Genomic DNA, 27848 nt, shown 5'->3' with positions numbered 1-27848 from the left:
CCTTTGAGAATTGGATCTTACCAACCTATTCAAATGGGCAAAACATGGTCAGTGTTGAGCACGCTTTTGTTTCTTGATTTTAGTTAATAATCCTTGAAGAAAAGGAAATTTTGTTTGTACTTTCTGCATCTATTTGCATGTATTATATCTATTATAAAGTATACGCATCAAAACTACATCCTTGGGAACACCTGCACATAGATCACGTAAACGTAGGTGCTGTCTTGCAGTCCCCTCCTTTTCATGCTCCTTTTCAAGAGCCTGCATGCTTTACATGTGGAAAAAGTTTTATAAAATTAGTCTCATAGGATGCAGTTCTATATATGAGAACCTGTTCTAGAAAGGTATGTAGGTGCCTACATTTCTTTATAGAATATTACTATAACTGTGAAAATAGGTCTTTAAAGGTGCAAGTACATAGGCCAGCCATAAAGCTGGTGTAGTGGAGGAGTGGCCTAATGGTTAGTGTAGTGGGTTGCAGACCTGGGGAACTGGGTTCGATTCCCTCTGCTGCCTTATGGTTGGCATTGGGTTGAGATTTTGGGGGACCAGGTTCAATTCCCGCTTCAGCTCTGTATGACCCTGGGGAAGTCACTTAACCCTCTGTTGCCCCAGGTACAGCTGTAGTGCAGTGTACTACTCAGACTGTGAGCCCACTAGGGACAGACCCAGTACCTGTAAAATGAAACTGTAAACTGCTTAGGTCTAAACGGTATATAAAATACATGAGTGAATGTGCACCTAAGTGCTGAAGATACATGCATAACTTACAATATTCTATATTATGCGTCTAAATGTGAGGCATGCCCACCCATATGCATGCTTACCTTAAAATACATGCTGTGTAAGATAGGTGTGTATTTAGAGTAAATTTCTTCAAACTATTAACTGATGAAAATGTGTATTTTTAGTACTTTAAGGGCACTTCTGTTACTGGGCGCCTTAACCTAAATGCTGTTCTATCAGGGTGCTCAGAAGTGGCTTAGCATGCAGTTAAGAAGGAGGCATACCCTTAGGCGGAAAATGGGCAAGACATGGGCATGTCCTCAACTTATAGTCACAATTTATAGAACTATAAGTTGCACACTTTGATCGCAGTCTTAGGCATGCCCATTTATGTCAGCTTTAGACCTGGCATAAGTGAGTGATCCTAGAGGTAGGTGCACCAATCAGTACCGGGGCCTCAGGTGGCACTCTTTTGGAGCGGCATCCACCCCCATACCCGCCACGCTCTGGCATTGCCGCTTGCCCTTCCTTCCCCAAAATTACTTTCTTTTCTGGCATTCCAGAAGTCAGGACGGCAGCAGTTTCCATATGCTGCCCTGCCTCTAACCCCTTCTCTCTACTACGGCCTGCCTCTCTGACATAGTTCCTGTTTCCTCCGAGGCAGGGCGGGCCGCAGTAGAGAGAAGGGGGCCTGCATGCAGGGCAGCGTATGGAAACCGCTGCCACCCCAACTTTTGGAAAGCCAGAAAAGAAAGTAAATTCAGGGAAGGAAGGAAGAGGAGAGATATCAGACTGGGGAGCAGGGCGGAGTGGAGCCAGGTGCCATTATAGAATAGGCTCTCCCCAGAATGCATTGGGGCACCAGTTATAGAATTGCCCCCTCCCCCCTTTAGTACTTTAAGATTTAAAAAAAGAAAATCAGCAATGAACTAATGATGAGTGCAGTCTGAAACCACCTTGATTCCGTTGTCTAGATTTTTGTACTCATCATGTATTTCCAGTCTTTGTCTTATTTACTAGTAAATATTTTAAAATCTGATGCACAGAAATGCAGTTCATGCAGGATGCAGTTCATGGTGCATGTGTTAGTTCCACAAATATTTTTTCTATCCCTCAGTGCCTGAAATGTGGTTACATGCTTTTTCAGAGAGCATTAAGCACAGCAACATAAAAATTCAGCAGTTAAAGAGGTAATTTACAGCAAAACATACATATATTTCTGTAATAGAAAAAGCTGCATTTCAGCTTGTAATATCAAATTTGGCTTTATTGAATTGTCCAGGAAGTAAGAGTAGCACTGCTATAATGTTAAGTAACAGCAGTAGTGTTATGGTGCACCTTGACATGAGAAAAACAGGCTCTGTAAATAGTGTGCTTACATCTTGAAGACCCAGTTAAGCTTCCTTCCAGAGAACACTTGCTTGAATCACTGGGACCAGTTAGAAGACCAGTTCAACAATGGAATATTAAGCAAAGCTTTTTTTTCTCTCTCTCCAGATGATTTGCCAAAGAAACGGCCAGCCCTAATCTACAAACCATCTGATCCAGACACACTGGCTTATCTTGATTTCAGTGTATCCACAACTGGAATGCTAGCTGGGGTGAAGGTAGGAACTTCGCACCAAAAGTACATAACCACAGCTAGAGTGAGCCGGCTTTACTTTTCATCATTCACACATAAACGTTTTGCAGTACTTGGTCCCAGAGAAGGGTGGAGTTCTTGTAGGTGATTTGCATTATTTTATTGAGCCCACATTAAAACATTTAAAGGAGCTTTTGAGACCACACAGGCTCTCTCTTCAGATGTGACCAACACTCACTAGCTATAAGTGCTTCTGCCTTTCATCCTTGTATTCACATCTGACTAAGGGCACCCTCTGATGTGGAAAACTCATGTAAGTACATCGTGAAAGGCTCTTGAGGAAATTTGAAGGTCATGGGGTAGGAGGTAGTGTTCTATTTGGATTAAAAACTGGTTAAAAGAGAGAAAACAGAGAGTAGTGTTAAATGGTCAATATTCTCAATGGAGAAGGTTAGATAGTAGGGTTCCGCAGGTGTCTATGCTGGGACCACTACTTTTTAACATATTTATGAATGACCTAGAGATGGGAATAACTAGTGAGATAATTAAATTTCCTGATTACACAAAGTGATTCAAAGTTGTTAAATCGCAAGATGATTGTGAAAAATTGCAAGAGGACCTTATGAGACTGGGAGACTGGGCATCCAAATGGCAGGCAACGTTTAATGTGAGCAAGTGCAAAGTGATGCATGTGGGGAACCCAAACCATAGTTACATGATGCAAGGTTCCAAATAAGGAGTCACTGCCCTCTGTTCAGTGTGCGGCGGCGGCGGCTAAGAAAGCAAATAGAATGTTAGGTATTACTAGGAAAGGAATGGAAAACAAAAATAAGGACATTATAATGCCTTTGTATCGCTCCATGGTGTGACCGCACTTCGAATACTGTGTTCAATGGTGGTCACCACATCTCAAAAAAGATAGAATTAGAAAAGGTACAGAAAAGGGCTACGAAAATGATAAAAGGGATGGGATGGCTTTCCAATGAGGAAAGGGTAAAGCAGCTTGGGCTCTTTAGCTTGGAGAAGAGATGGTTAAGGAGAGATATGATGGAGGTCTACAAAATAGTGAGTGGAGTAGAACAGGTAGACGTGAATTGCTTGTTTACTCTTTCCAAAAATACTAGGACTAGGGGGCAAACAATGAAGCTACTGAGTAGTAAATTTAAAACAAACTGGAGAAAATATTTCTTCACTCAACACTTCGGGATTCATTAGCTTAGTAGGGTTTTAAAAAGGTTTGGAAAATTTCCTAAATGAAAAGTTCATAAGCCGTTATTAAGATGGACTTGGGAAAATCCACTGCTTATTTCTAGGATAAGCAGCTTAAAATCTATTTTACTCTTTTGGGATCTTGCCAAGTACTTGTGACCTGGATTGGCCTTTGGTCTGTCCCAGTATGGCCACGTTTATATTCTTAAGATGGTCCGAAAGAAGGTGCCACAGCCTACAAATCTCCATCATTCTTGGCTTTATTTGGGGTTCTGCCTTATGCCTCAGTTTTGTTTCTAGTTAAAATTATTTGCCAACCATTCTGTATTTGTTTATGGAATCCTAGGTTTATGCCATCTGTAACCTTAAATCACAGGTTTCCAACTTGATATGGCAGAGGGAGAAATGGAAACCAAAATCCACATTCTAGCTGCCACAAAAGAATAGCGTTCTGAATTCTTTCTTTTGGTCTGGCCACTTTGCTATCAGTATTTTCAGGTCAGAGGCTGTGAAAAGTCATTTCCCATTTGACTTACCCATAAAATCTGACACAAGACCTGGTTTCAATAGTCAAATCCAAACAAATGTAATGCATGCACCTTCTCCCCAAGTCACTGCAGCCTTTTTATTAGGGAAGCCGGTAGTTTTACAGTTTATTGTTTATTCATTTATATTTCGCCTATTAACTAGACAGATTCCAAAAAAAAATACATAATCATAATATCAACATACACAAACATCATTAAAAACAATATACAAAAACAAACAGGTAGCCAAAAAGTATGGCAGCAAACCACCCCTACCTAAAACAAACAAAAATTGATTCTGAGGCCATAATTACATGATGCAAGGTTCCACATTAGGAGTCACTTCCCAGGAAAAGGATCTAGGCGTCTTCGTAGATGATACATTGAAACCCTCTGCTCAGTGTACAGTGGTGTCAAAGAAAGCAAATAGAATATTAGGAATTAGTAGCAAAGAATACAAAACAAAAATGAAAATGTTATTTTGCATTTGTATGGCTCTGGGGCCTCTGGTTTGGCTGGCAAGGGTCCCCAACCCCCACCAGTTGAAGTGTTTGTCCAACGCTGGTCTCTGGCTCTCCGCCGCATTGCCTGATCTGCTCTTCTCACATCACGTGAATGCTCATTTTAGTGAAACTGAGCATGCGCAGCACTTTGCACATGTTCAATTTCATTAAAACAAGTATGTACGCGACATGAGGGGAAGAGCCAGGCAAATGCGGTGGAGACCAGCGCTGGACAAATTCTTCAGCTGGGCGGGAGTTGGGACCCCCATCAGTCAAGGTATGTGAGGCAGTAGCGGAGAGGAGGGCCAAAATGTTGCCCCCCCCCCCCCACATCGAGGTCTGTGTACGCCACTGGTTATACTGCCTGTATTAAAAAGCTAACAAATGTGTTTTCAACAACTTCTTTAAAATGTTAGTGTCGTTCAGACTCCTGATCCTCACTGGTAATCTACTCCACAAGACAGGCCCTGCCAATGAAAATGTTCTCTGCCTAGTCATCTCAAGATAAACTTTCCTCAGTGTTGGAATGGTAAGCCTAAAAGTGCCTTCAGATCTGAGGGTTCTGACAGGATGATAAATTCTCAAAATCAAACTCAAAAATCAGACTCTTGTTTCAAGCTGAATTTTGAACTCCATTCTTTTCTCCACAGGCTACCAGTGAAATTCTTTCAAAATAGGACTCATATGCTGAAAACGTGAACAATCTGCAGTGCTCTTATACAAGACTTCAGGAGGCCCAAAAACAATGAGTTACAATAATCTAACTCGCTAATTATTAAACTATGAACTGTCAGTCTAAAATCCTCTATGAGGATACTACCTTTTACCCTGCTTAACATTCTGAATTTTAAAAATGAAGTTTGAACAAGCTTAGGAATGTATGGTTTAAAAGATAATTGAGCATCAAAGATTACACCCAAATTCCAAACTTGTTGAATTAGCCAGGCCTCTTGATCACACAACTTAATCCACTCTGGCAGTTGATCTCCAAAAATATCCCCAGTCACCATTACCTCTGTTTTCTGAACATTCAAAACCAGCTTATTTTCTTTTAACCATTCGGAAATTAGCAACAAAAATAGATTGCACATGATCAATCACCTCGTCCATCTGATTATCGATAGAAAAGGAAAACTGAATGTCGTCCGCATAAACTCTATAGTGTACATTCATGGTCTTCAGTAGACAACACAAAGGCAAGAGATAGATGTTAAATAAAACCAGTAATGATGAAGAGCCTTGTGGCACTCCCATAGTAACATCTCTTGAAGTCAGAAACCTGATCAACAATCTGTATTTCCTGCCTTCTGTGTTCCAGAAAAGAGGAAAACCAATTCCAGATATTCCACATGCCTTACGTCTGTTGACCAGAATGCTATGGTTAACTGTATCAAACACCACTGAAAGGTCTAGCATAACCAACAAGAGGAATGATCCAACCCTTGTCTCAAAGTATCAACAGTAGACAGCAACAAAGATTCTGGGCTGTGCACTCTACAAAATCTAAACTGAAATGGGTCCAAAATTTTTGTCTCCTCCAGATACCTCACTGCAGTCTTTTATTAAGGGAACTTATAGCTTTATGTGAGTTATCCTGAAATATTCATCAGTTTACTGTAAGATTTTGATTAGCTGACAGAGAATATTATCTCTGTTATTATGTAAGTGTGATAATGTAATCCACAATTTATATCCTGCCTTGCCATAGATAAAATCAAGTTCAGAGTACAGCAATGCAAAATTTCAATAAAATGTAGCTGTCTTAAAGTATAGAAAAAAGTAATACAAAACAATCACTTGAAAAACAATCAGAACAAACTATGAACTGTCAAACCCTGCAGCTTTAAGTAAGCCAAGAAACTTGAAATTTAAAATACTTCTCAAAGCCAAATTTTGTTGAAAGATCAAGAAACTTCCATGTTGAGAAGGTGCTGAAGGATTCTATAAGAGTTTTTCTCACATAGACAATAGTCTGAGCTGTTTAGAAATAAGCAAAGATAACAACGTTTAGTGTATTTGCTTGATTAACCTCACTTTCTTATTTTTTAATTGGTATGATCTGCCCCTCGTTAATCACATTTATGTTCTCAAATATATAACAAGCTGGTTGCTTATACATAGAGTACATTATTTGTTATCTATTGAGCCAATGAGGGAAGGACGCATCTCTGTCCTCTGTGTTTTCACTAGTGCCAGCTGGAGATTTCTGGACTTGACTTGTCATTGCTCATCTCCAAACCAAGGGACTCTGCTACCCAGCTAAATAGCTGAGACTCTATCATCCTGCCCTGTCAAAGATTGTATAATCATTTTATAATTCAACTAGCTGTGCTGTTGCAGACTTAATTGACTTATAGGTTTTTCCCCATACTATTAATGCTGTTTGTGACCTTGGACAAGGTAATCTACCCTTGTAGGCTCAGGTACAAACTTAAACTGTAAGCGCTCTTGGGAGGGGACCTACCGATTGTAACTGAATGTAATGCACCCTGAGCTTGAGTTTGAAAATGCAAGATATTTAATCTAAAAAATCCAGTTAAAATAAGCCAGAATTTCTGTTGCGCAATGATTTTTGCTTTTTATTTTAGTTATAAAACTTGTAATCCATCTTTCCGTTTTGCCTAATGATTAGTGCAGTGAGTTAAAAAACTGGGGAACTAAGTTTGATTGCCACTGCAGCTCCTTGTGACCCTGGGCAAGTCATTTAACCCTCCGTTGCCCCAGCTACAAAAACTTAGATTGTGAGAACAATAGGAACAAAGTACCTGTATATAATAAATGTAAAGCACTTTGGTTGTATCACAGAAAGGCTGTTGTATCACAGAAATGCACTATTCATAAACCCATAAGATCAAGAACGGATATCAGGAAATTGTGGAAAATTGCCCACCTCATAAACCCATCAGACAAAGTTTAAAACCATGAATAAGAACTGATCAAAATAAATGCTATATAATAATGTTTTATATCTAAGGTTTTAGATACCAGGTGTTTATCATTTGAAAGTTTAAGAGTTTATTTTTGGGGGCAATTAGGTGTTTACACAGAGTCAAACCATCTGCCAGCATCTACCATCCCCAGCCTCACGTCAGCTCCCATTGCCAGCATCAGACCCCGTATTCCACTCCTTTAGCAGCTATTCCCTTCTCTTGTCCCCAGTCAGCTCCCAGCATCAACCCTCCTTCTCCTACCTGTTTAGCATTGGGATTATCTGTAAGGTGGCAGGAATTTGCTACTTTCTTCTCACCATCCTGCAGCCAGTACCTCACAGGGCTTAAAGTTTGAGAGCAGATAATTCCTGTATCTCATGAGAAATACTGACATATAATGCTGGCAGCCATAGGATGAGAGAGAAACTGAGCCAAGCAGCAAAGCAGCAAGCTGTCCTCTGAGTTGAAGAGAATTCTGGTACAGGTGGGTTCTTGAGTGCCCACCCCACTCGAATGATGTAATCCAGTAGCAATGGCAACTGCATGGTCTGTCCAGTGGCACCCCAATAACATCACCCCTCCTTGAGGTTTTCAGTTATAACCAAAAACCCCCAGATTCTCCATTGCAGAACCCCCAGATTCTCCATTGGGGTGTATTATCAGGTAGGCACTGTTAGAATTTAGTAGATCACTTTAAAATATTAAGACCTTTCTCATTTTTTTAACTAAAAGAACACCATTTGAAAATGAATAATAGTGTACAATGAGGTGTATTTTCAATACAATATCTAAGTCCGAATTAGTACGTTTGCGTAAAACGTCCAGAATCCAAATAGCAAATACAGCCATTTTCAAAACAGCAATCATTCTTTTTTTTTTTCCTTAAATGTCCATTTGCTAGATGTTTTTGTACTCTGTACATTTATCTTTTTGGTTCATTTTCAAAAAAAAAAAAAAAAGTCCAAGTGAAAAGGGATGTAGGAGGAGCCAGTATTCTTAGTAGACTGGCCACACGAACATCCCAGCAGAGCAGTTGGGCACCCTAGGGGGCACTGCAGTGGACTTCACATAAAAGCTTCCAGGTACACATCTCACCATTGCTCCCTTATATTGTATGATGAGCCCTCCAAAACCTTCCAAACACCTACTGTACCCAACTTCACACCACTACAGAAGCCCTTATGGCTGCAGGTGTCACCTATATGTGGGTACAGTAGGTGTTTGGTGAGTTTTGCAGGGCTCATGCTTTATTTACACCACATGTGTAACAGAGTGGTTTATAGGCCTGGGTCCCAATCTCCATAGTGCACTGCACCAACCAGTAGGTTACTCCAGGGACGACCTTGCTGCTCTAATAGGACTGGCTATAACATCTGAGGCTGTCATAGAGGCTGGTATGTACCATTTCTTTTACATCTTTAGAGGGGGAGGTAGGAGGGGGTTAGTGACCACTGGTGGAATAAGGTGGGGGTCATTCCTTTATTTCTCCAGTGGTCATTTAGGGCATTTTTTTATGGCTTAGTCATTGTTAAAAACAAGTCTAGCTCAAAACATCTTAGTTTTAGTCCTGGACGTTTTTGTTTTGTTCCATTACAGCTGAAAAATGTCCAGGTCTCAGGAACACCTAAATACCTCCCTTAATATGCTCCTTTGAGATTTGGAAGCACTGCAGACAAACTGCATAGAAAAACATCTGGAAAATGAGTTTCGAAAATACTGATTTGGATTTTTTGGTAAGAAAAATGTCCAAATGCTGCTTTATGCCACTTTTTAGACTTTTTTTTCTCTTTCAAAAATGAGCCCCAATATCAACCATTTTGAAATTCCAATAATCCCGTATTTGATCATTGCTCTAGCCTTCTATTATGGCTTTAGTGGAGCCAGCCCCAGTCAATCCTGTGAAAGTCAGAACCTTAAAGCAGTCAGCATTTAGTAAAAAGTTAATTTTGTGGAAGCTTGGCAGTATTGTCTCTCATCTGGATGGCAGATTTCCAGCTGTCCTTGACCCTTTTTGTGTATATGTGAATTCATGATCCTAACTATTAAAGTGAAAGTCAAGTTCCTAGCCACATCTCCCATGAAGGGAACTATAGATACCGAGCTGCAAAATATCTTTTTGTAACAGACCTACAGGGATTTTTTTGTTTCTTTGTTTTTTTGTTTTTTAAATTTTTCTTTATTGAATTTAACTTTTAATTTACAAGATTAACTTATAAATTTGTAAAACAGCAATTTTGTTACAGATATATAAGGAAACATATAATTGCTCATTATCAGACATATATCCTTAAACAAAAGAAAAAAGAAACTATTACGAGAGGAAAATATTAATTTCTGCTTTCTTAGACCACAATAACTTTGGGGGGGGGAGGGAGTTTAAATGAGGAGATCTAAGTACATCTTTAACAATTCAAGAAGCAAATGACCTGGTTCGCTAAATCCCGGATATATAATATTCTTGATACTTCACAATAACTATCTAGGCAGTTTTTTTGTTCTGTATGAAAAGTTTAAGCTGGTCTGGATCGAAGAACACATATTTGTTGCCCAAATATTTAATGCAACATTTACAGGGGTAAGCTAATAGAAATTTTGCCTCCCATGGATTTAACCTCTTCTCTATGAGCTAGAAACACTTTTCTTCGATCTTGAGTTGTTCTAGTAACGTCAGCGAAAATCCAAATTTTTTGTCCACAAAATGTTTTTAGTGAATTTTTAAAGTAGATTTTCAATAAAGCATTAAGGTCTTGCTCAAAAACAAATGACACTAACAGTGTCCTACGTGTGGAGACCTCTGAAATAGATTCTTCTAGTAATGCTGAAATTTCTTGAAAATTCAATTCTAATTCTTTTCTTTTGAATTCGTCTCCGATTGCTTAGTTGCTGGGAGGTAATACATTTTGTTTATCGGTGGAATAGTTGTTTGAGGATAAGCTAAAACCTCAATTAAGTATTTCTTAAAGAAATCAATCGGTGATATTCCAACAGAAATGGGAAAATTCAAAATTTTCAGATTTAACCGTCTGTTATAATTCTCTATTTGTTCCAGCTTTCGAGTTACCATCATTTTATCCGTAATCAGGGTCTCAGTAACTTTTTTCAAAGACAAAAGTTCTGTTTGCGTCTGTGTATCTCAGGCAAGCGTTTCCTGTTTAACATTCTCAAGCGCTAGTGTTAATGAGTCTATCTTATTCACAAGTAAAGCTGTATCTTCAGATGTTTTAGTAACTGCTACAGTCAAATTTTGAATAGCTGACCAGATAGTTTGTAAAGTTACCGCTTTGGGAGTCCCAGCCTCCATGCTCGAATCATCTGGTTCCTGGGGCGGAAAACCACCATCCGAGGCTTGCCGGACGCCGACTTCCAACTCCGTTACGCCTTCCACTCCGCCTCGAAGAATTGCAGGACAAAGCGGTGGATTAAGATCCGGTGGGGAAAGAGATGTTTCTAGCCCAGGTGAAGTCGTCGCTCCTCCGACGGCTCCAACAGCGGGAACCACCACACCGGAATTTACCGGGACGCCCGATATGAACTGCAGGAGCGTTTGCTGATTAGGTGAAGATGTTCTGGTTGACGGTGGCAAACCCTTCACTACCCCTTTCCTTTTGGTATGTGGCATTTTGAGGAAGGTAAATTCTGTTTAGTTACAAGATAGCTTCAGCGTGCACTGAACTGCGGGTCCTCAGGTTCGAACTGCCACAGTAATACATATAGAACACGGATATGGTTGAGGCAGCCTTAATTTTGGAGGTAATGAATAGGAATTTAAAAAAAAGAAAAGATGATATGATGATACCTTTTCCATTGATTAACTTGACTAGCTTTTGAAGGCAGTACTTACTTCTTCAGGTAAGAAAATAATATCATACAAACAACTCCTGACAAAATTATTTCCAATCTCACATGTATGCAAAAGTTTATAATATTCTTTCTTAACACTTTGCTGATTCAACAGTGCTGGTAAGAAATAATAGATATTCTGTTTACAAGGTACTTGCTGTTTAGATGAACCAAGTACAAGATTTTACACACATTTATCACACAAAGCATTCCTCTGGTTTTTCTGGAAAAATTAGGCAGTGTGATAGGGAATAGTCTGACAGGTTTCAGAAAGGAAAAAAAACAAAAAGACCCCGTTTGAAACAGTGCCCAGGGAATGATAGTGTTACACTCGTAACTACTGCATAACATACATACCTGCTTATAATCGAACGAGAAAAACGCCCAAGTTCCGACCTAAATCGGGAGATGGACGTTTATCTCACAAAAATGAATAAAGCGGTATAATCGAAAGCCGATTTTTGGACGTTTTCAACTGCACTCCGTCGCGGATGCGGACAAAGTTGATGGGGGCGTATCAGAGGTGTGGCGAAGGCGGAACTGGGGTGTGGCTATCTGCCGAACAAAGATGGGCGCATTTCACCGATAATGGGAAAAAAGTATGCGTTTTTAGCTAGAATTTAGGACGCTTTTCCTGGACCCTGTTTTTTCACGAATAAGGCCCCAAAAAGTGCCCTAAATGACCAGATGACCACTGGAGGGAATCGGGGATGACCTCCCCTGACTCCCCAAGTGGTCACTAACCCCCTCCCACCACAAAAAAATGATGTTTCACAACTTTTTATTTTCACCCTCAAATGTCATACCCAGCTCCCTGGCAGCAGTATGCAGGTCACTGGAGGAGTTGTTAGGGGGTGCAGTGGACTTCAGGCAGGTGGACCCAGGCCCATCCCCCCTACCTGTTACAATTGTGCTGCTTAATGCTTATTAGTCGTCCAACCCCCCCAAACCCACTGTACCCACATGTAGGTGCCCCCCTTCACCCCTTAGGGCTATAGTAATGGTGTAGACTTGTGGGCAGTGGGTTTTGAGGGGGATTTGGAGAGCTCAACACACAAGGGAAGGGTGCTATGCACCTGGGAGCTCTTTTACCTGTTTTTTTGTTTTTGTAAAAGTGCCCCCTAGGGTGCCCGGTTGATGTCCTGGCATGTGAGGGGGACCAGTGCACTACGAATCCTGGCCCCTCCCACGAATAAATGTCTTGGATTTATTCGTTTTTGAGCTGGGCGCTTTCATTTTCCATTATCGCTGAAAAACAAAAACGCCCAGCTCACACATTGTTGAATAAAACATGGGCGTCTATTTTTTCCCAAAATACGGTTCGGACCCGTTCTCGGAGATAAACGCCCATGAAGATAGGCGTTTTCGTTCAATTATGCCCCTCATAGTAACATAGTAGATGACGGCAGAAAAAGACCTGCATGGTCCATCCAGTCTGCCCAAGACAAACTCATATGTGTATACGTTACCTTGAATTTGTACCTGTCCTTTTCAGGGCACAGACCTTATAAGTCTGCCCAGCAGTATTTCCCGCCTCCCAACCACCAGTCCCGCCTCCCATCATCGGCTCTGGTACAGACCGTATAAGTCTACCCTCCCCTATCCTAGCCTCCCAACCACCAACCCCTCTTCCCCCCACCTGCTCCGCCACCCAATTTCAGCTAAGCTTCTGAGGATCCATTCCTTATGCACAGGATTCCATGTACCACCACAACATGGCTGGGATCTTTGAACAGGGAATAAAGGCAGGAGATAGTGGGCAGGCTGTATTTCACTACCTTTTCTTTCTTGCTTTCCTTTTATAGCTCATCACTGTTTCAGTTCTTTTACTAGCTGAATGCAAATTCCCTCAAGCAGCTATTCTGAGAACATCACTGCAATATCAGCTTACATGTGGAAAATGAAAGGGAAAGCAGTATTTCTTCTTTCATTGTCCTGCACATCTAGTACAAATAAAAATAGAATAAAGAACACAAAGTCCAACATGATTTATGCCAGTTCTTTGACTTTAAAAACATTGCTCCTTTGAGCACGATTGACACTATCACCTTAAAGCTTTCCTTAACCACTTTTAAAAGTAATGAATAGAAATTTATTTATTTATTTATTTATTGCATTTGTATCCCACATTATCCTACCTCTCTGCAGGCTCAATGTGGCTTACAATTCGTCATGGATACTGGAAATAGAAGAGAATATACATTTGGTTTTACAGAGGGTTTTGGGTTGCATGGTGGTGAAATGCATGATTGTGTTAAAGCAAGAGACATTATAAGACAACCCAACTCCTTTTGTAACACCAAATGTCTACTCTCCTCTCTCATTTCCACTATCCATGACTTATTATAAGCCACATTGAGCCTGCAAAGAGGTGGGAAAATGTGGGATACAAATGCAATAAATAATAATAATAAAATAATAATAAGACATTTCTGGATATGTTAAAGATTGTACAATTACACGTGTTGATCTTTGTGATATATCTTGTCGAAGAGATAAGTTTTCAATAGTTTACGGAAATTGGTCAGTTCATGGACCGTTTTCAGGTTACGTGGCAACGCATTCCATAGCTGCTTGCTCATATAGGAAAAAGGTAGATACGTGCATTAATTTGTATTTCAGACCTTTACACTTGGGAGGATAAAAATTGAGGAATGTGCGAGAAGATTTTATTGCGTTCCTGGGTGGTAATTCTATTAGGTCTGACATGTAGGCTGGGGCGTCACCATGGATGATTTTATGGACTAGGGTACAAAGTTTGAACGTGATGCGTTCTTTAAGTGGGAGCCAGTGTAGTTTTTCTCATAGGGGTTTCGCGCTTTCGTATTTTGATTTGCCGAATATTAGTCTGGCTGCCGTGTTCTGGGCTGTCTGGAGTTTTTTTTAAGTATTTGCTCTTTACAACAAACAAACAAAAAGATGAGATGATACCTTTTTTATTGGGCTAACTTTGTACATTTTTTTGACTAGCTTTGAAAGGCAATACCTTCAGGTCCCAAATCAACAAAAGATGACAAATATCAGAATATAATCAATCTACTGGGAAAACAAACTAATACTAAAGAGTACTACTTTAAAATAAAGTTTGTTAATCAATAAAGACATCATGCATTCATGGTTCCTGCATGCAACTTTTAAATAAATGAAACCTCAAATCTCTTGATAGGGTAATTCTCAAAAGATACTTGTACCCACTGTCTTCTTAGGAGTCAGATTCCTATCATTGGTTTCTTAGAAAAGAAAAAAAAGAACCAGTGCAAAAAAGCTCCCAATTAGGGAGACAAACAATTGATTCCAAAAACTCCTCTTACGCAGTTCTAAACAGAAACCGTAAATGTATAACATTATTCAAATGTTATAAAAAGGGGGTTCTACCTCTAAAAAAGTGTTTTGTATATGATACTGGTCAGCAGGCCTGCCAAAATGGTGGAAAAAACGGCACATCTCTAGCTTCACAGCTTGCTTGCAAGTCATCATTGCTGGTATCTGAAGATCATGCCTCACCCCAGTCGGCACAAAATGAAACTAAATAAGCAGTGCACTTCTATCCACAGTATAAATCCTCAACAAGAGCACCTCGTTTCGCTGTATCTTGCTGCTTCAGGAGGAAACTTGCCCGTAGAAATTTCAGCCTTCAATGAAATTCCAATGACAGTCTCATGGGGAGAGAAACAGGGAGTGTTGAATGAGTGTTCAGAGGGTCACAAAGCAATATAATTTTATGGTTTATAATGTGATAGGAAATCCAGATCTTTAATGTCCTGTCTGATGGCCAACACTGGTGGAGCTGTGAATATCTCTTTCAGTAGTTCATCCTCCTGGAGTAGTGGCTGTAGGTCTTTTATGATTGTTCTCAGTTTTTCCAACTCTAGATTGTATACCACTACAAGGGTCTCTCTCTCTCTCTTTTTCTCTCTCTGGCATTTGTACGGCAATAGTTTTTCCCTGGGTGTTTTAAGGGAAGAGGCAATCTTCTTAGATATTATTTGGGGTTGTAGCCTTTTTATTTGAAAGATTCAGTCAGGATTTTCAGGTGTTTTAACTAGAGCATATACTTTGATATTATGTGGCTTGGCCGTGTATAATGGTTTATTTTGTATGTAAAGGATAGAAACTGGAATTGCAGAGGTAGCTGCACTTGTCAGTTGGTTTCCTGTATATAAATATTTGACACCTCTGTGAGGGAGCACTTTGCAAGACCAGAATACTGCATCAATGACTTTAAGGAGAGAATACTGAAAGGAGCTTTTAAAACAATCCTAGAACATAAGTACAGAAGTATTGCCATACTGGTCCATCAAGCCCAGAATCCTTTTCCAACAGTGGCCAAACCAGGTCACAAATACCTGGCAAGATCCCCAAAAAGTAGAAAACATTTTATGCTGCGTATCCCAGAAATAAGCAGTGGATTTTCCCCAAGTCCAAACCTTGTTTAAACCCCACTAAGCTAACTGCCTTTACCACATTCTCTGGCAACAAGTTCCAGATTTTAATTACACGTTGAGTGAAGAAAACGTTTCTCAGATTCATTTTAAATTTACTATTTTATAGCTTCATCGCATGTCCCCTAGTCCTAGTATTTTTGTAAGGAGTAAACAGACACTTCACATCTACCCTTTCCACTCTACTCTCTATTTTATAGACCTCTACCATATCTCCCCTCAGCCGTCTTTTCTCCAAGCTGAAGAGCCCTAACTTCTTTAGCCTTTTCTTATAGGGAAGTTGTCCCATCCCCTTTATCATTTTCATCGCCCTTCTCTGCACCTTTTCTAATTCCACTATATCTTTTTTGAGATGCGGCTACCAGAATTGAACACAATATTCGAGGTGTGGTCTCACCATGGAGCAATACAATGGCATTATAACGTCCTCATTTTTGTTTTCCATTCCTTTCCTAGTAATACCTAACATTCTATTTGCTTTCTTAGCCGCCGCAGCACACTAAGCAGAACGTATCATCAACGACGACACCTAGATCCCCTTCTTGGTTGGTGACTCCTAACGTGGAACCTTGGGAGACCCACTCACATCCTGTCCATGTTCTGCCCACATGCATACTCCCGCTTGCTATTTTTATCTACACTGATGTGTGCAAGGTGGGATGTATGCCAGCAAGTGCCTAGTTACACAATTTCCTCTTACAAGTGCTATTTTAGGCTTCTAAACCAAATCGCAGACTATTCTCTATCTTTTTAACTGACATACTTCTACTACATACATAGTAACAGAATAAATATCAGCAGATAAAGACCTGCGTGATCTATCCAGTCTGCCCAATGAAATAGCCAGAGTTAAATCTGGCACTCTACACAGGTTCCGCTTCTTCATGTTTAAATATTGTTATACTTAATCTCTGTCTCTTGCGGCCAAATTTTGAGGTACAGATTATAGAAGTCTGCCCATCACCAGTTCTACTTCTCAGATATTGGAGTTCCTGTTGAAGCTTACTCGAGTCTTGATCCTTATCTGTTTTTACCATTTATGGGACCCAGACCATAGAAATCAGGCCAGCATTGGTCTAAGTTCCTAACTCACTCCAGCTATGAGATCGTTTAAGTTTTCCTCGTCCTCAACTCATGACCTCTAGTTCTACCACTTCCCTGACTATGAGGCACTGATGCTCAAAGCTTACCGTGGTTTTACATCACTTTTTCCATTCCTGGTAGAAGCTACCGATAATCCTATGCAAATGTATCGCAACAAGCTCATTAGTATTAAAATGAGTGTTCCGGGCGATGCACAGAAAGGAGCACCTATCTTTAGCATTCAGAATGTTCTGGCAGGTCTGGAGCCATCATTACATGAGGGCGACTTCTCGGTGGAGCATTCTGCTTGTATTTTTTTTTAATAGCATCTGCAATTGTGTGTGAAATGTGCCATGTGTGTGCACTATATGCGTGTGTGTCCCACACATACCAGTTGTGTTAAAAAGTTGTCATGGGACATTTTTTAATAGTACCTGCATATATTTGTGTGTGTGTGAGAAATGTGCCATATGCATATATTATATGTATGCCATGTACGTATATTATATGTATGTGTGTATCAAGACTCTTGAGGCTTGATAACTTAAGGCCCCAATATCTTGGAGTTTAACCTTGGCACACCAATCACCCGAAGTCTCTATTATTTTTATGAAGTCTCTTTTATTGAATAAATCACAGATAATTTACTCACAGATAGATGTTCAGAGGTGCTGCTCCAGGACACAGAGACTCCTTAACCTGAGAGCTGTTGGGGGTGGAGATCTGAAGAGAAGTGGATATATTGCAGGGGGGGAAGGATAGTTGAGCAGGTAGAAATGGTTCAAAGCTGGGTGACTGGAATGTGCGATTAGGGAGGAGATATTTTCAAGGTAAAAAAAAACAGGTTCGTTACAGGGAGTTTCAGTTGTTATTAAAAAAAAGGAAACTCAAAGTGTCATCAGTGGACACTCAGCTACGATTTGGTTGCCGCCTGGGCATGCATACAACATTAACGCTTTCTGCAAAACTGATCTGCGCGTGTGCTAGACACTTCCCCTACCGAGTCGCTTTCAGAATTTCTGTGCATTTGATTTCCTTTGAGCATTGATCACTGTTTCAAAATCGGCAATTTCAACTGAGGATATAGATGCACTCGTTACTTAACGGCAACGTTTGAGTATCAGGGCCTGAAAGAGGTATTTCACGCTGTTGGCAATTTGGTCCCTCTAAATTAAAGGGGTCATAACAATCTCTACATAAATAGGTATAGGTCACAACTCAACCTAGTCCTCCACTGACTACATGCCATAAACCATCCACACCAGAACAATAAAACAGCTTAACATCACCACTATAAAACAATAAAAAGACTACTGTTTATAAAGAAATGTCTGCACAATTGATTTAGCACCATAGAAAGAGAAAAATCTAGGTTTGTAACAGAAGGTCCCAGCGTCACTCACATTTTAAGACCTGTGTCTGTGTGTGAACACAATCTGATTTAGAGCAGCTGTTCTCTTGTATTAATTCAAAACAGTAGACTGTTATGAAAGGAATGAACCACACAGTCAAGACAAGCCAAATGAAAATATGCTGTGGTCTACTGGACCTACTGGGTGACAGTTAAATAAAAAAGAGCACCCCTGATTTTAGTAATGCCATTGTTGCTTCTTTTAAACAGTGCTGGATCCAAAGTAAAATGTGTAAAAGCCAAACAATAGTCCTTAGTTATTACACAAAAAAATCTGCAGCTACTTTTAGGCCTTCATCATGCCACTGTCCCAGAATGAGGGCAACACGAAGTTCAGAAGAAGGAGGGTCATCAGGACTCTGCCTAACTTCCTCAATACTACCATCCTTTGCTGAATGGATTTTAAGACCTGCAGCAAGTGATATCATACAAAAAAAACTCCTGACACAATTTCCCATCTCACACAGATGCACAAGTTTATAATACCCTTTCTAAACAGTTTGCTGATTCAAGAGCACTACTTTCAATAGTGCTGGTAAGACATATTAGATATTCTGTTTACGAGGTACTTGCTGTTTAGGATGAACCAAGTTCAAGATTTTGTACACATTTATCACACAACGTAGTCCTCTACTTTTTCTGGAAAAAATAGACAGTGTGATAGGGAACAGTCTGACAGATTTCAGAGAGAGAGAGAGAAAGACCCCGTTTGGCACAATGCCCAGGGTATGATGTGTGTTACACGCCTAACTATTGCACCTCTATGTACCACCACAACACGACTTGGATCTTTCACAACAGGGAATAAAGGCAAAAGATGACATATCAGAATGTACAGTATAAGTGAAGCATAAAAGCATTCCAATGTCAGTCTCATAGGGTAAGATAGAAGTTGGGGAAGTGAGTCACAGGGAGAGATGGATGGGGTGATCAGAGGGTGACAAATGTGATAGGAAACTCAGATCTTTGTTAGTCCTGTCTGATGGGTGTCAAAATATTTTATCATTTTAACTTCAAAGGTCTGAGAGAAGACATTTCTCTGTTTAATTCATGCAAAAAAATGGTATCTCTTAAGCTCAGATGCTGATTAGTCTTGTGAGTGTGTACATATTGACACAGAAAACACCAGATGCTGAATGTCTGACATTGGTCAATACAAGCTTTATTAAACTACAGTGCCGCTTGACTGATTCATTCAGTCCATTTGGGTGTAGTGAACTTAATTTAAATATCCATTGTTGTTTACGAATGGCCAAAAAAGCCTCACTGTCGCCATGCTATTAAACACAATGGGTACTGTTCTTCTAACTTTATAGTTTCTGCTGATATTGACTTTAGCATTACATACAAATACCAGTGACATTTTCTAATGATTTAAGTGAATGGGATTCTGGACATTTATAATATTGATGGTATATTAATTGAAGATTTAAGGGTATTCACATGTTGAAATTGTGTGACTTTATATGGATCCAGTGATAGATGTGGAGGAGCTTTAACAAACAATACTTATGCATCTTTTCATGCTCCAGACTGAGGAGCCCACTCAATAATATATTATTTGATTTTTGGGGGTACAACCCAGCAGTAATTTGCATAAATGTTTGGTGTTCGTTTTGCAGTAGTAGCCGTGCACTGAGCTGGCTCTACCACGTATTTCTGCATCAACTCCTCAGTGTACTCCACAGCGTGACCGGTTGATAGTAAACCAGTTATGCCTGGTAGGATATTGAATTGAATTTAAACTAAGAATACAGTGAAGAAGGGTAGGTTTGATGATGATTTTTTGCAACAGTCTGTCAGATAATAAAATAAAAGATTTAATTATAGAAGGATGTGACATTATAGGACTTAATGATTGTTGTGGTTGTCATGACTGAGAAGTTTAACCAACAGTTCTGCCATTGTGTTGTGGCATTCTTCAGGTATGCTATGAGGTCTGCAGTTGATCTTTATATTGTGGGTTCTCAAACCTGATTGCTTGGGGTATGGGGTTTGGTAGTTTCCTCAGGAAGGTGGGAAATTGAGGCAGGAAAGTCCGTTGGTCACAAATTAGAATTTTGGCGGGGAGAGAATCTTTAAGCTCACTGGAGAATTCTCCATTTTATGGGAAAAGCGGGACCTCATAACTCATCTAGGCTTTCTATACCGCTGCAAGGAAGTGAATATTATCCACACTTTCCTTAAATTAAGCCATCCTATGAATACATCAGCAGCATGGTAGATTCTGATCCGCTCAAGTCCAGCCATATAGAGAGAACAGATCAAGCAGATTTGGGGGCTCATTTTCAAAGCACTTAGCCTTCCAAAGTTCCATAGAAACCTATGGAACTTTGGAAGGATAAGTGCTTTGAAAAGATGCCTCCTAGTGGATTTGGAGAACAAACTTCTTAAACTGAATCTCCTCCTGGCCATTTGACTCAGTGAAGGAGATTGGCAGGTCTTAGGTTGTGTTTTGACTACCCGGACTTCATAGATGCCTGCTAAACATGAGACTGCACCTGTGCTAGGAATATCCTGATCTCTGTGGCTGTCAATTATTCCATGGTAGTAGACGGTTAGGTCTTTAATTAAGAAAGTGTGATGTGTTTTTTTTTCTCTGTCAAATATCTATTTCTATGAACACAATTTCCTTTATCAGATTCTAGTTTGGGAATCAACAGAGAACAGATCCAGAGTTAGTTACTGTCCTTATTTTGTATGTTTACAGATGTCTCATGCAGCCACTAGTGCCTTCTGTCGTTCTATTAAGCTGCAGTGTGAGCTTTACCCATCCAGAGAAATTGCTATCTGTTTGGACCCTTACTGTGGGCTGGGCTTTGTGCTCTGGTGCCTCTGTAGGTAAGTCTTCATCGCTGGAATGGAATAGATGTGTCTAATGTTCTTTGCTTCACCTAGCAAAGCAATGCAAACCTGAAATTAGATTAATTGCACAGATTTGCATAATTGTCGGATTAAAATTATGTTTCAGCACCGTTAATAATGTCTCTAGTTTACACAGATTCCATTTATGAAAGTGTTGCTTAAAGCAGGTTTAGGCTCTTGCTTTTTGAACTATTCAAAGCTGCCTTGTAACTTGCAAAGGTGCAAAGTACCACTTCGTTTATTCAGTCTATCTAATGTGAAAAAGAATCAGCTGAATTATTTCTGTTTTATTTAACAACTTCATACCTAAGGGTCAACATGGTATTGATGCTAGTTTGGCAAACATTATTTGTGCTTGGCTATTTCAGAAATGGCCAAACTCTTAGCGCAAAAATATCTGACAAGAGGGGGCTGGTTGTATTCTTTGTTGTTCCATGTGACACACAGAGAGGGAAAATTTCTAACAGGTTGCCTAGATTGGAAGGCATCACCAAAGCAGCCAAAATTGTGGTTACACTGAAACCACAAACACACGGGTCTGTGCAAGAGCAGGTGTAAATGCACATGATTGAATGCACAGGTAGGTGACTCTTCCCAAATAGTCCTGTACTTGGATTATGTAGAGATACGTGCCTACTTGAACACAAAGTATTTTTTTAAACTCTTGTTTATTGACACTACAAATATAACACAATGAGCAGTGACAACTAAAATGATACAATCAAAGCAGTAGAATAAACAGGCAGAATATCAATATATGTCCAGAAATAGTCACCACCAACTTTTAATATGAAACCCTGTGACACCCCCTACCCATCCCAACCCCCACATTTTGGGCTCAGGCCCCCTCCAGAACTGCAGCACCCCTTTCAACAGCTGACAAAGACACCAAAACCCCATCATTCAAAGAAATAAAGTTCCCAAGCCGCTCCCATCCTCCTTATGCTGCTCCTTTAATGCAGAATTCGCCGACACCAGGGCTTCTCATGCATGCTCAGTTCACACACAAACTAAATATGCTCGGAGAGTCCTGGAGTTGGCGGCTAGAAGCACACAGCCGACTTCTGCGTTAAAGAAGTGGTACAAGCAGTAGGTGAGTGGCTCGGGAACTGTATTTCTTTGGCTGGCAGGGCCTTGGCATCCCCAGCAACAAAGGTAAGATTAGTGCGTGGGGGGTGAGGGTGAGAGGAGGAGGAAGGAATGTGTTGACCCCCCCCCACCCCCAGTCCACCCCCAGGCACCCCCAAAATTGGAGGGCTGGCTACGCCCCTGGGTTGCCTATACATATTACATCTACTCCAGAGGGAAGCTTTCTTTGGCATAATGCAAGTTTTATGGCGAGTATTGGTAGTAAATTTGAGAGACTGAGAACATACACCACATACCCAGACTTATGAGTGAGGTTCATTCCTGTCCAAAGTATGTGCAAAACTACCTTTGGAGAAATTGCCCCCGAGGGATAGTTTTATAAAGTTTACATACAAAAAACAGATTTTATTACATGCAGTGACAAAAAGAGCATGCTCTTTTTTGCAGTCTGAGGTAGATTTTGGGTGGCAGACAGGCAGAATCACAAAGTACAGGTGTGATTTCTACTAGTATGTGATAAAGGCGCCTAAGCACCTGTGTTTCTTTATAAAAATAGGCTAGAAATAGATGTCATCTTGCACTCTCAACCTAGGCAACCTGTTTCAAAATTACCCTTGTAGGGTCATGCACATAAGTACCGGTGCCAAAAAGGCATCAGCTTTTACACTGCCTGCCTGTAGACAAGTTCTGAGGGACAGAGTCAGGGAAGAGGATGGGCAGAGTCATGATTTACCATTTTATTAATGCATTTATTATTTTATTTTTCTGCAAAGGAATGATGGGGTAAATATTCGGCCAATGGCGGCTAACATTTTGCTGATTGCCACCGGCATAATTCCCTGATATTCAATGCCAGGCCATGGCATTGAATATCCGGCTTATGCGGCACTGACTGACACATGGCCAGTTAAGCCTATATTCTGAACTTAAGCAGCCATATGTTGCCACATCAAGATAGAACTGCATTTTATGAAGTCGTTTATGCGGTTACCCTGGCTGGTTAAGTTCTGACTCCATCTCCAGAACACCCCCAAAATAGCCAGCTATCACATAGGCTCTAAATGGTTAAGTGCCATTGAAAATTAGAGGATAGCTCCAAACAAGCCATTTAACCAGTCAGCGGCCGTTTCTGGCCTGTTAAATCGTTTTAAATATCGAACAGGGTGTTTTTTTGTTTAACAAAGTGGCTAGAAATAGTGGATGTGCTATAGCAAATGCTCTGAAGGGCAGGAGCTGGAAGCTATCCATCTTCTAATAACAAAGCTTTTTGCACCCAGTTAGCTTTGTAAGGGGCCCTTTTACTAAGCCGCGGAAGCGCCTACGCGCATCCAACGTGCGCCAATTCAGAGTTACGTGGTAGCCGGGCAGGTGGTAATCGGCATTTGGATGCGCGTTAACCATTACTGCCTGGTTAACGCATGAGACCTTACCGCTAAGTCAGTGGCTGGCGGGTAAGGTCACAGACCCAAAATAGACGCGTGCCAATTTTCATTTTGCCGCACGTCCATTTTCGGCCCAAACAAAAGTGCATTTTTTTACAGGTGCGCTGAAAAATGATTCTGCACGTGACCAAAACATGCGCCTACACTACCGCAGGCCATTTTTCAGCACACCTTAGTAAAAGGACCCCTAAGTTAAGCAGAATGACACATGCTGAGAAAAAAGTTCTTTGGATTGAGCACATCTGTTCTCTTCTGAATCAGGAAAGCCTCCTAGCTCATGCTGACACATCTCATGTCTTTGCAGCGTGTATTCAGGACACCAGTCTGTTTTGATTCCTCCCTCAGAGTTGGAAACCAATCCTGCCCTGTGGCTTCTTGCTGTGAGTCAGTACAAAGTCCGAGACACTTTTTGTTCCTATTCAGTCATGGAACTTTGTACCAAGGGACTTGGTTTACAGACAGAATCACTGAAGGTAATGACATTAATGTATTTGTGCTGTGTGAATTATTGCAGTGTTACAATATGTCAAAACTAAAAGGGAAGAGGAGGCAATTTTCAGCAAAACCAGCTGGGGTTTTTTTTTAGCACAGCTACAATAATTAACATCTCCTGTCTACTGCTCCCTGGAGCCCTATTTCCCTTTTGGAGCTGGTTAAATAATACATTTGTTTTTGTAGATCAAACAAGAAGCCTCCTTGTCTTGCAGTATTCATACATTGAAGTGACATATGGGTTTAATTTGTGTGTGTGTGTTTGTGAATTGACCATCTTAATACTTTGTGTGTGGGGATTAGGGGAGTTCAGGGCAGAATAGACATTGGAAAGCACATGAGTCCTAGGTACAATCAGTATAATATAATATAATATAAAACAACACAACATTAATGTAAATTTACAGTAGTATTCATATAAACAATAGTAAGAAATAGTAGGAGAGACAGTACTGAAGTATTTATAAAACATCAGTTGACACTATGAACGGACCAGGATTATGAGCCCTTGGGACCTTTAATCCTGGAAAGCAGGTAGTGGCTGAACATCGCTTGCTATCCATATAGTGGCAACACTCACCGCTGGGCATGAATATTCTGCACTGCTTCTATGGATAGCCGTAAAATATTTTAATGCTGTAGCCACTACTTGAAACACAGATGCCAACCATGGGATTTAAATATTTACCCAAAGGGCGTTTTTTTTAAACACTTTTTTAAATGGGGTTCAATTTTCCTATGTCCAGCACTGCTCAGCAGAGCCCTGACACTTATAGGATAGGCGAAGGCCAGTTACAAAAAGATGGAGGAGTAGCCTAGTGGTTAGTGCAGTGGGCTTTGATCCTGGGGAACTGAGTTCGATTCCCACTGCAGCTCCTTGTGACTCTGGGCAAGTCACTTAACCCTCCATTGCCCCTGGTACAAAATAAGTACCTGAATATATGTAAACCGCTTTGAATGTAGTTGCAAAAATCTCAGAAAGGCAGTATATCAAGTGCCATTTCCCTTTCCCTTACTCCAAACAAAACAATAAATAAAATTTAATTCTAGCTCTATATGCCTTTCTTCCACCTCAAGCTTATTTGGTCCCAGTAATGCTTATCCATGATTCAGTCGCCACATCATCTCTTTTGCATGTTGTCTGAATTAATTCTTCATCCCAGCTGCACAGAATTTAGTGGGGAAATAACAAATATGTTTGCACATGATAAAAGATGTTTATTACAAGGTAAATATTAGTGGCTTTGGGCAATAGAGAGCATCATGTCCTGCAGACTTCATAAGCAAACATATATATGCAAACCCCATACTATGTTTGATTAGCTGTTCTGGGTATGAAAAGATAATGAGACTGCTTTAGAAGGTTAAAGGCAACTTTTTGTGAATGTAAGGAAGGTGCTGCTCCATATTTCCAACGGTAGGTTGGTTGGTCGGATGAGATACTTATTTAGATTTAGGATTTTAGATTTACCTTTCCAAAAAAGAGGAATGTCTGATACCATTTGTGTCTTAATCAGCATGTGAAAGGTTCCAGTAACCAGATACTGTAGAATACTGATTGTGTGATTCTATGGAGGCCTAGATCCATGATGCAACTTCTCTGTTTGGAAACAAGAGCTCTGGTTATCCACACTAAACTCAGACGCTGTATCTGTCATCTGCTTTGAGTATGTTTTGGGATAAAATATTCTGTTGTGGGTGGTAGGCACAGTGTTTCTGAAAGAGTGGACACTGACTGAAATGTTTCTTGATGGGGTAATTTTTTAAATAGATATTTTCATGTGTAAACTATCACTTATAAAATTAACACAAGTGTAAAAGTATGTGTAATGACAAGAACGCGTGTCTGAGGCAGATTTGGGGTGGAGCACGGGTGGAGTTCATGCAAATACACATATTTGTGTCTGTTCCTGATCCAAGTATAAATGTCTTCAACTTTTTTAGCCATGATTTCTACAGCTTTAATGGGACAATTTTATAAAGTCATGTAGTCATTTATGTGCTTTTTGAAAAGAGGCCCAAAGTAAGCACCCACATGGCCTTCCCATCCTACTGTAGGTAACGTTTTGTACAATTTACCTTCCTTGTGCATATCCAGCTTATACAAAGTGGAAAGAAAAGCACTAACGTATATATTCCTCTGATAATGTGGACTAGGGGCCAGGCTTGGACCCTTCAGACACAGGCAGCAGACAGGGTAAACCAAAAGGAAAATCTGTATTGTGAACACAAATTACAAAAAGTCTGTTACTGTCACAGATGCGGATGGCGTTCACTTCACACATAAAGAAACTTCATTGTCTTAGGTATCCTGAAGTCCAGTTTTATTAACTCATACTTGCTAGCACTCATAGTGACTACTCCTAGCAGGCTCACTTCAATACACCTTTTTTGCTAGAAAAAAACGCACTGATAATACACATATACATCTGAACTTCGTCCACTCAAACTGTGTCCCTCAGAATGCTTACACACAGATGTGCAGGCTTTACATCCAGAAAAGCCATTAGAAAATTACCCCTTCATTCAAGAAAGTGATATTTAGCTGCTGTTCACTTCCTAGAGGCCAAAACTGCTGCAGGTGAGTCAGATCCAAATATACTAATGTTCTTCACCTCAAATGCCTGGAATGTACAAAATCATATAGACCACTTCAGATGCTCAAAGTACTTTTGTCTAATGTAGATGTCAGGCACAGCACAGGGGTAGACCTGTGTCATGCTGGACATGAGCCTCCCCTCTAGGAGGATCTGTTCTCTTCCCTTGTGTGTCTTTGTAGGTTGGGTTTAGGCTCTGTTTCCTGTCTTCTCTGTCTGGGGGGAAACCAGCCCAGAGTGCTGGGATGTTATCTGCCCTGCCTTTGAGCTGGCTTATCTGATCTAATCTAATCTAAACTTGTTTTCTCCCCCAACAAGGGTCCAGAGCGTTTTACAATTTTTAAAAAATCACTATAAATGGTGGGGGGGGGGGGGGGGGGAAATAGAATTAGTGTTTGATCAAAAATTTTGAAGCAAATACATCTTGAGACATTTACAAAAAGCAGAATAAGAACATTTCATCATTGATAAAGGAAGATTGTTCCAGGTCTGAACAGCTTTGTAGGAAAACCAAAACTCCAACATTTTCTTGTTTCGAATGGATTTTAAAGATGGAAAAATCAAAACATTATGATCTCTTGACCTGGAAACCTCTAACTGAATAAAATGCCAGTAACTGAGAGAACTTTTCCAGGGACAGACCATTTGAAATTTTAAATACAAAACCCATTTTAAAAGCCACTCTGCACGTTTATAATGCTTGAACAGGAAGCCGATTGAGAGCCATCAATAGAGAGTAAACATCATTGAACTTCATCTGAAAAATCAATCTTGCTGTGGTAGTCTGTAAAAGTTGTAGTTTTTTCATGAGAGCATCTGAAATCCCAGAATGTAGTGAATTGGAATAATCCAGTTGGGATAAAACTAAAGCCTGAGCTAATACTGCAAGCCGGCTTTCATAAAAATAAGGGTGAGCGGTCCTCAATTGTTAATTTGGGTTTCAAAAGTTAAAGATGAATCTAATACTTTAGAGGAGTTATCAGTAGTCAGACCTTCATTATTATTCAAAGAAATTGTTGAAGAAACAATTAATACACCGTTTCCAAACCAAAGGATTTTACTTTTTTGCAGGGTTCAGCTTTAGCAAATTATGCCAGGACTAAATTTCTA

The 27848-nt window shown here is 40.2% G+C and overlaps 1 protein-coding gene across 1 annotated transcript in view; it reads left to right on the top strand.

Annotated features, from left to right (window-relative positions):
* The window catches only part of DIP2C (disco interacting protein 2 homolog C), a 763198-nt gene that overhangs the window by 664284 nt on the left and 71066 nt on the right, over positions 1-27848 (top strand). The window contains 3 exon segments of the mRNA XM_030198809.1: positions 2224-2333; positions 20964-21094; positions 23954-24122. Coding sequence (XP_030054669.1) covers positions 2224-2333; positions 20964-21094; positions 23954-24122 — 410 coding nt within the window.

Source organism: Microcaecilia unicolor, chromosome 1, assembly GCF_901765095.1.
Source record: "Microcaecilia unicolor chromosome 1, aMicUni1.1, whole genome shotgun sequence".
NCBI classification, from domain to species: Eukaryota; Metazoa; Chordata; class Amphibia; order Gymnophiona; family Siphonopidae; genus Microcaecilia; species Microcaecilia unicolor.
The sequence above is the reverse complement of the archived record's forward strand: the minus strand, read 5'-3'. Positions and strand labels throughout refer to the sequence as shown.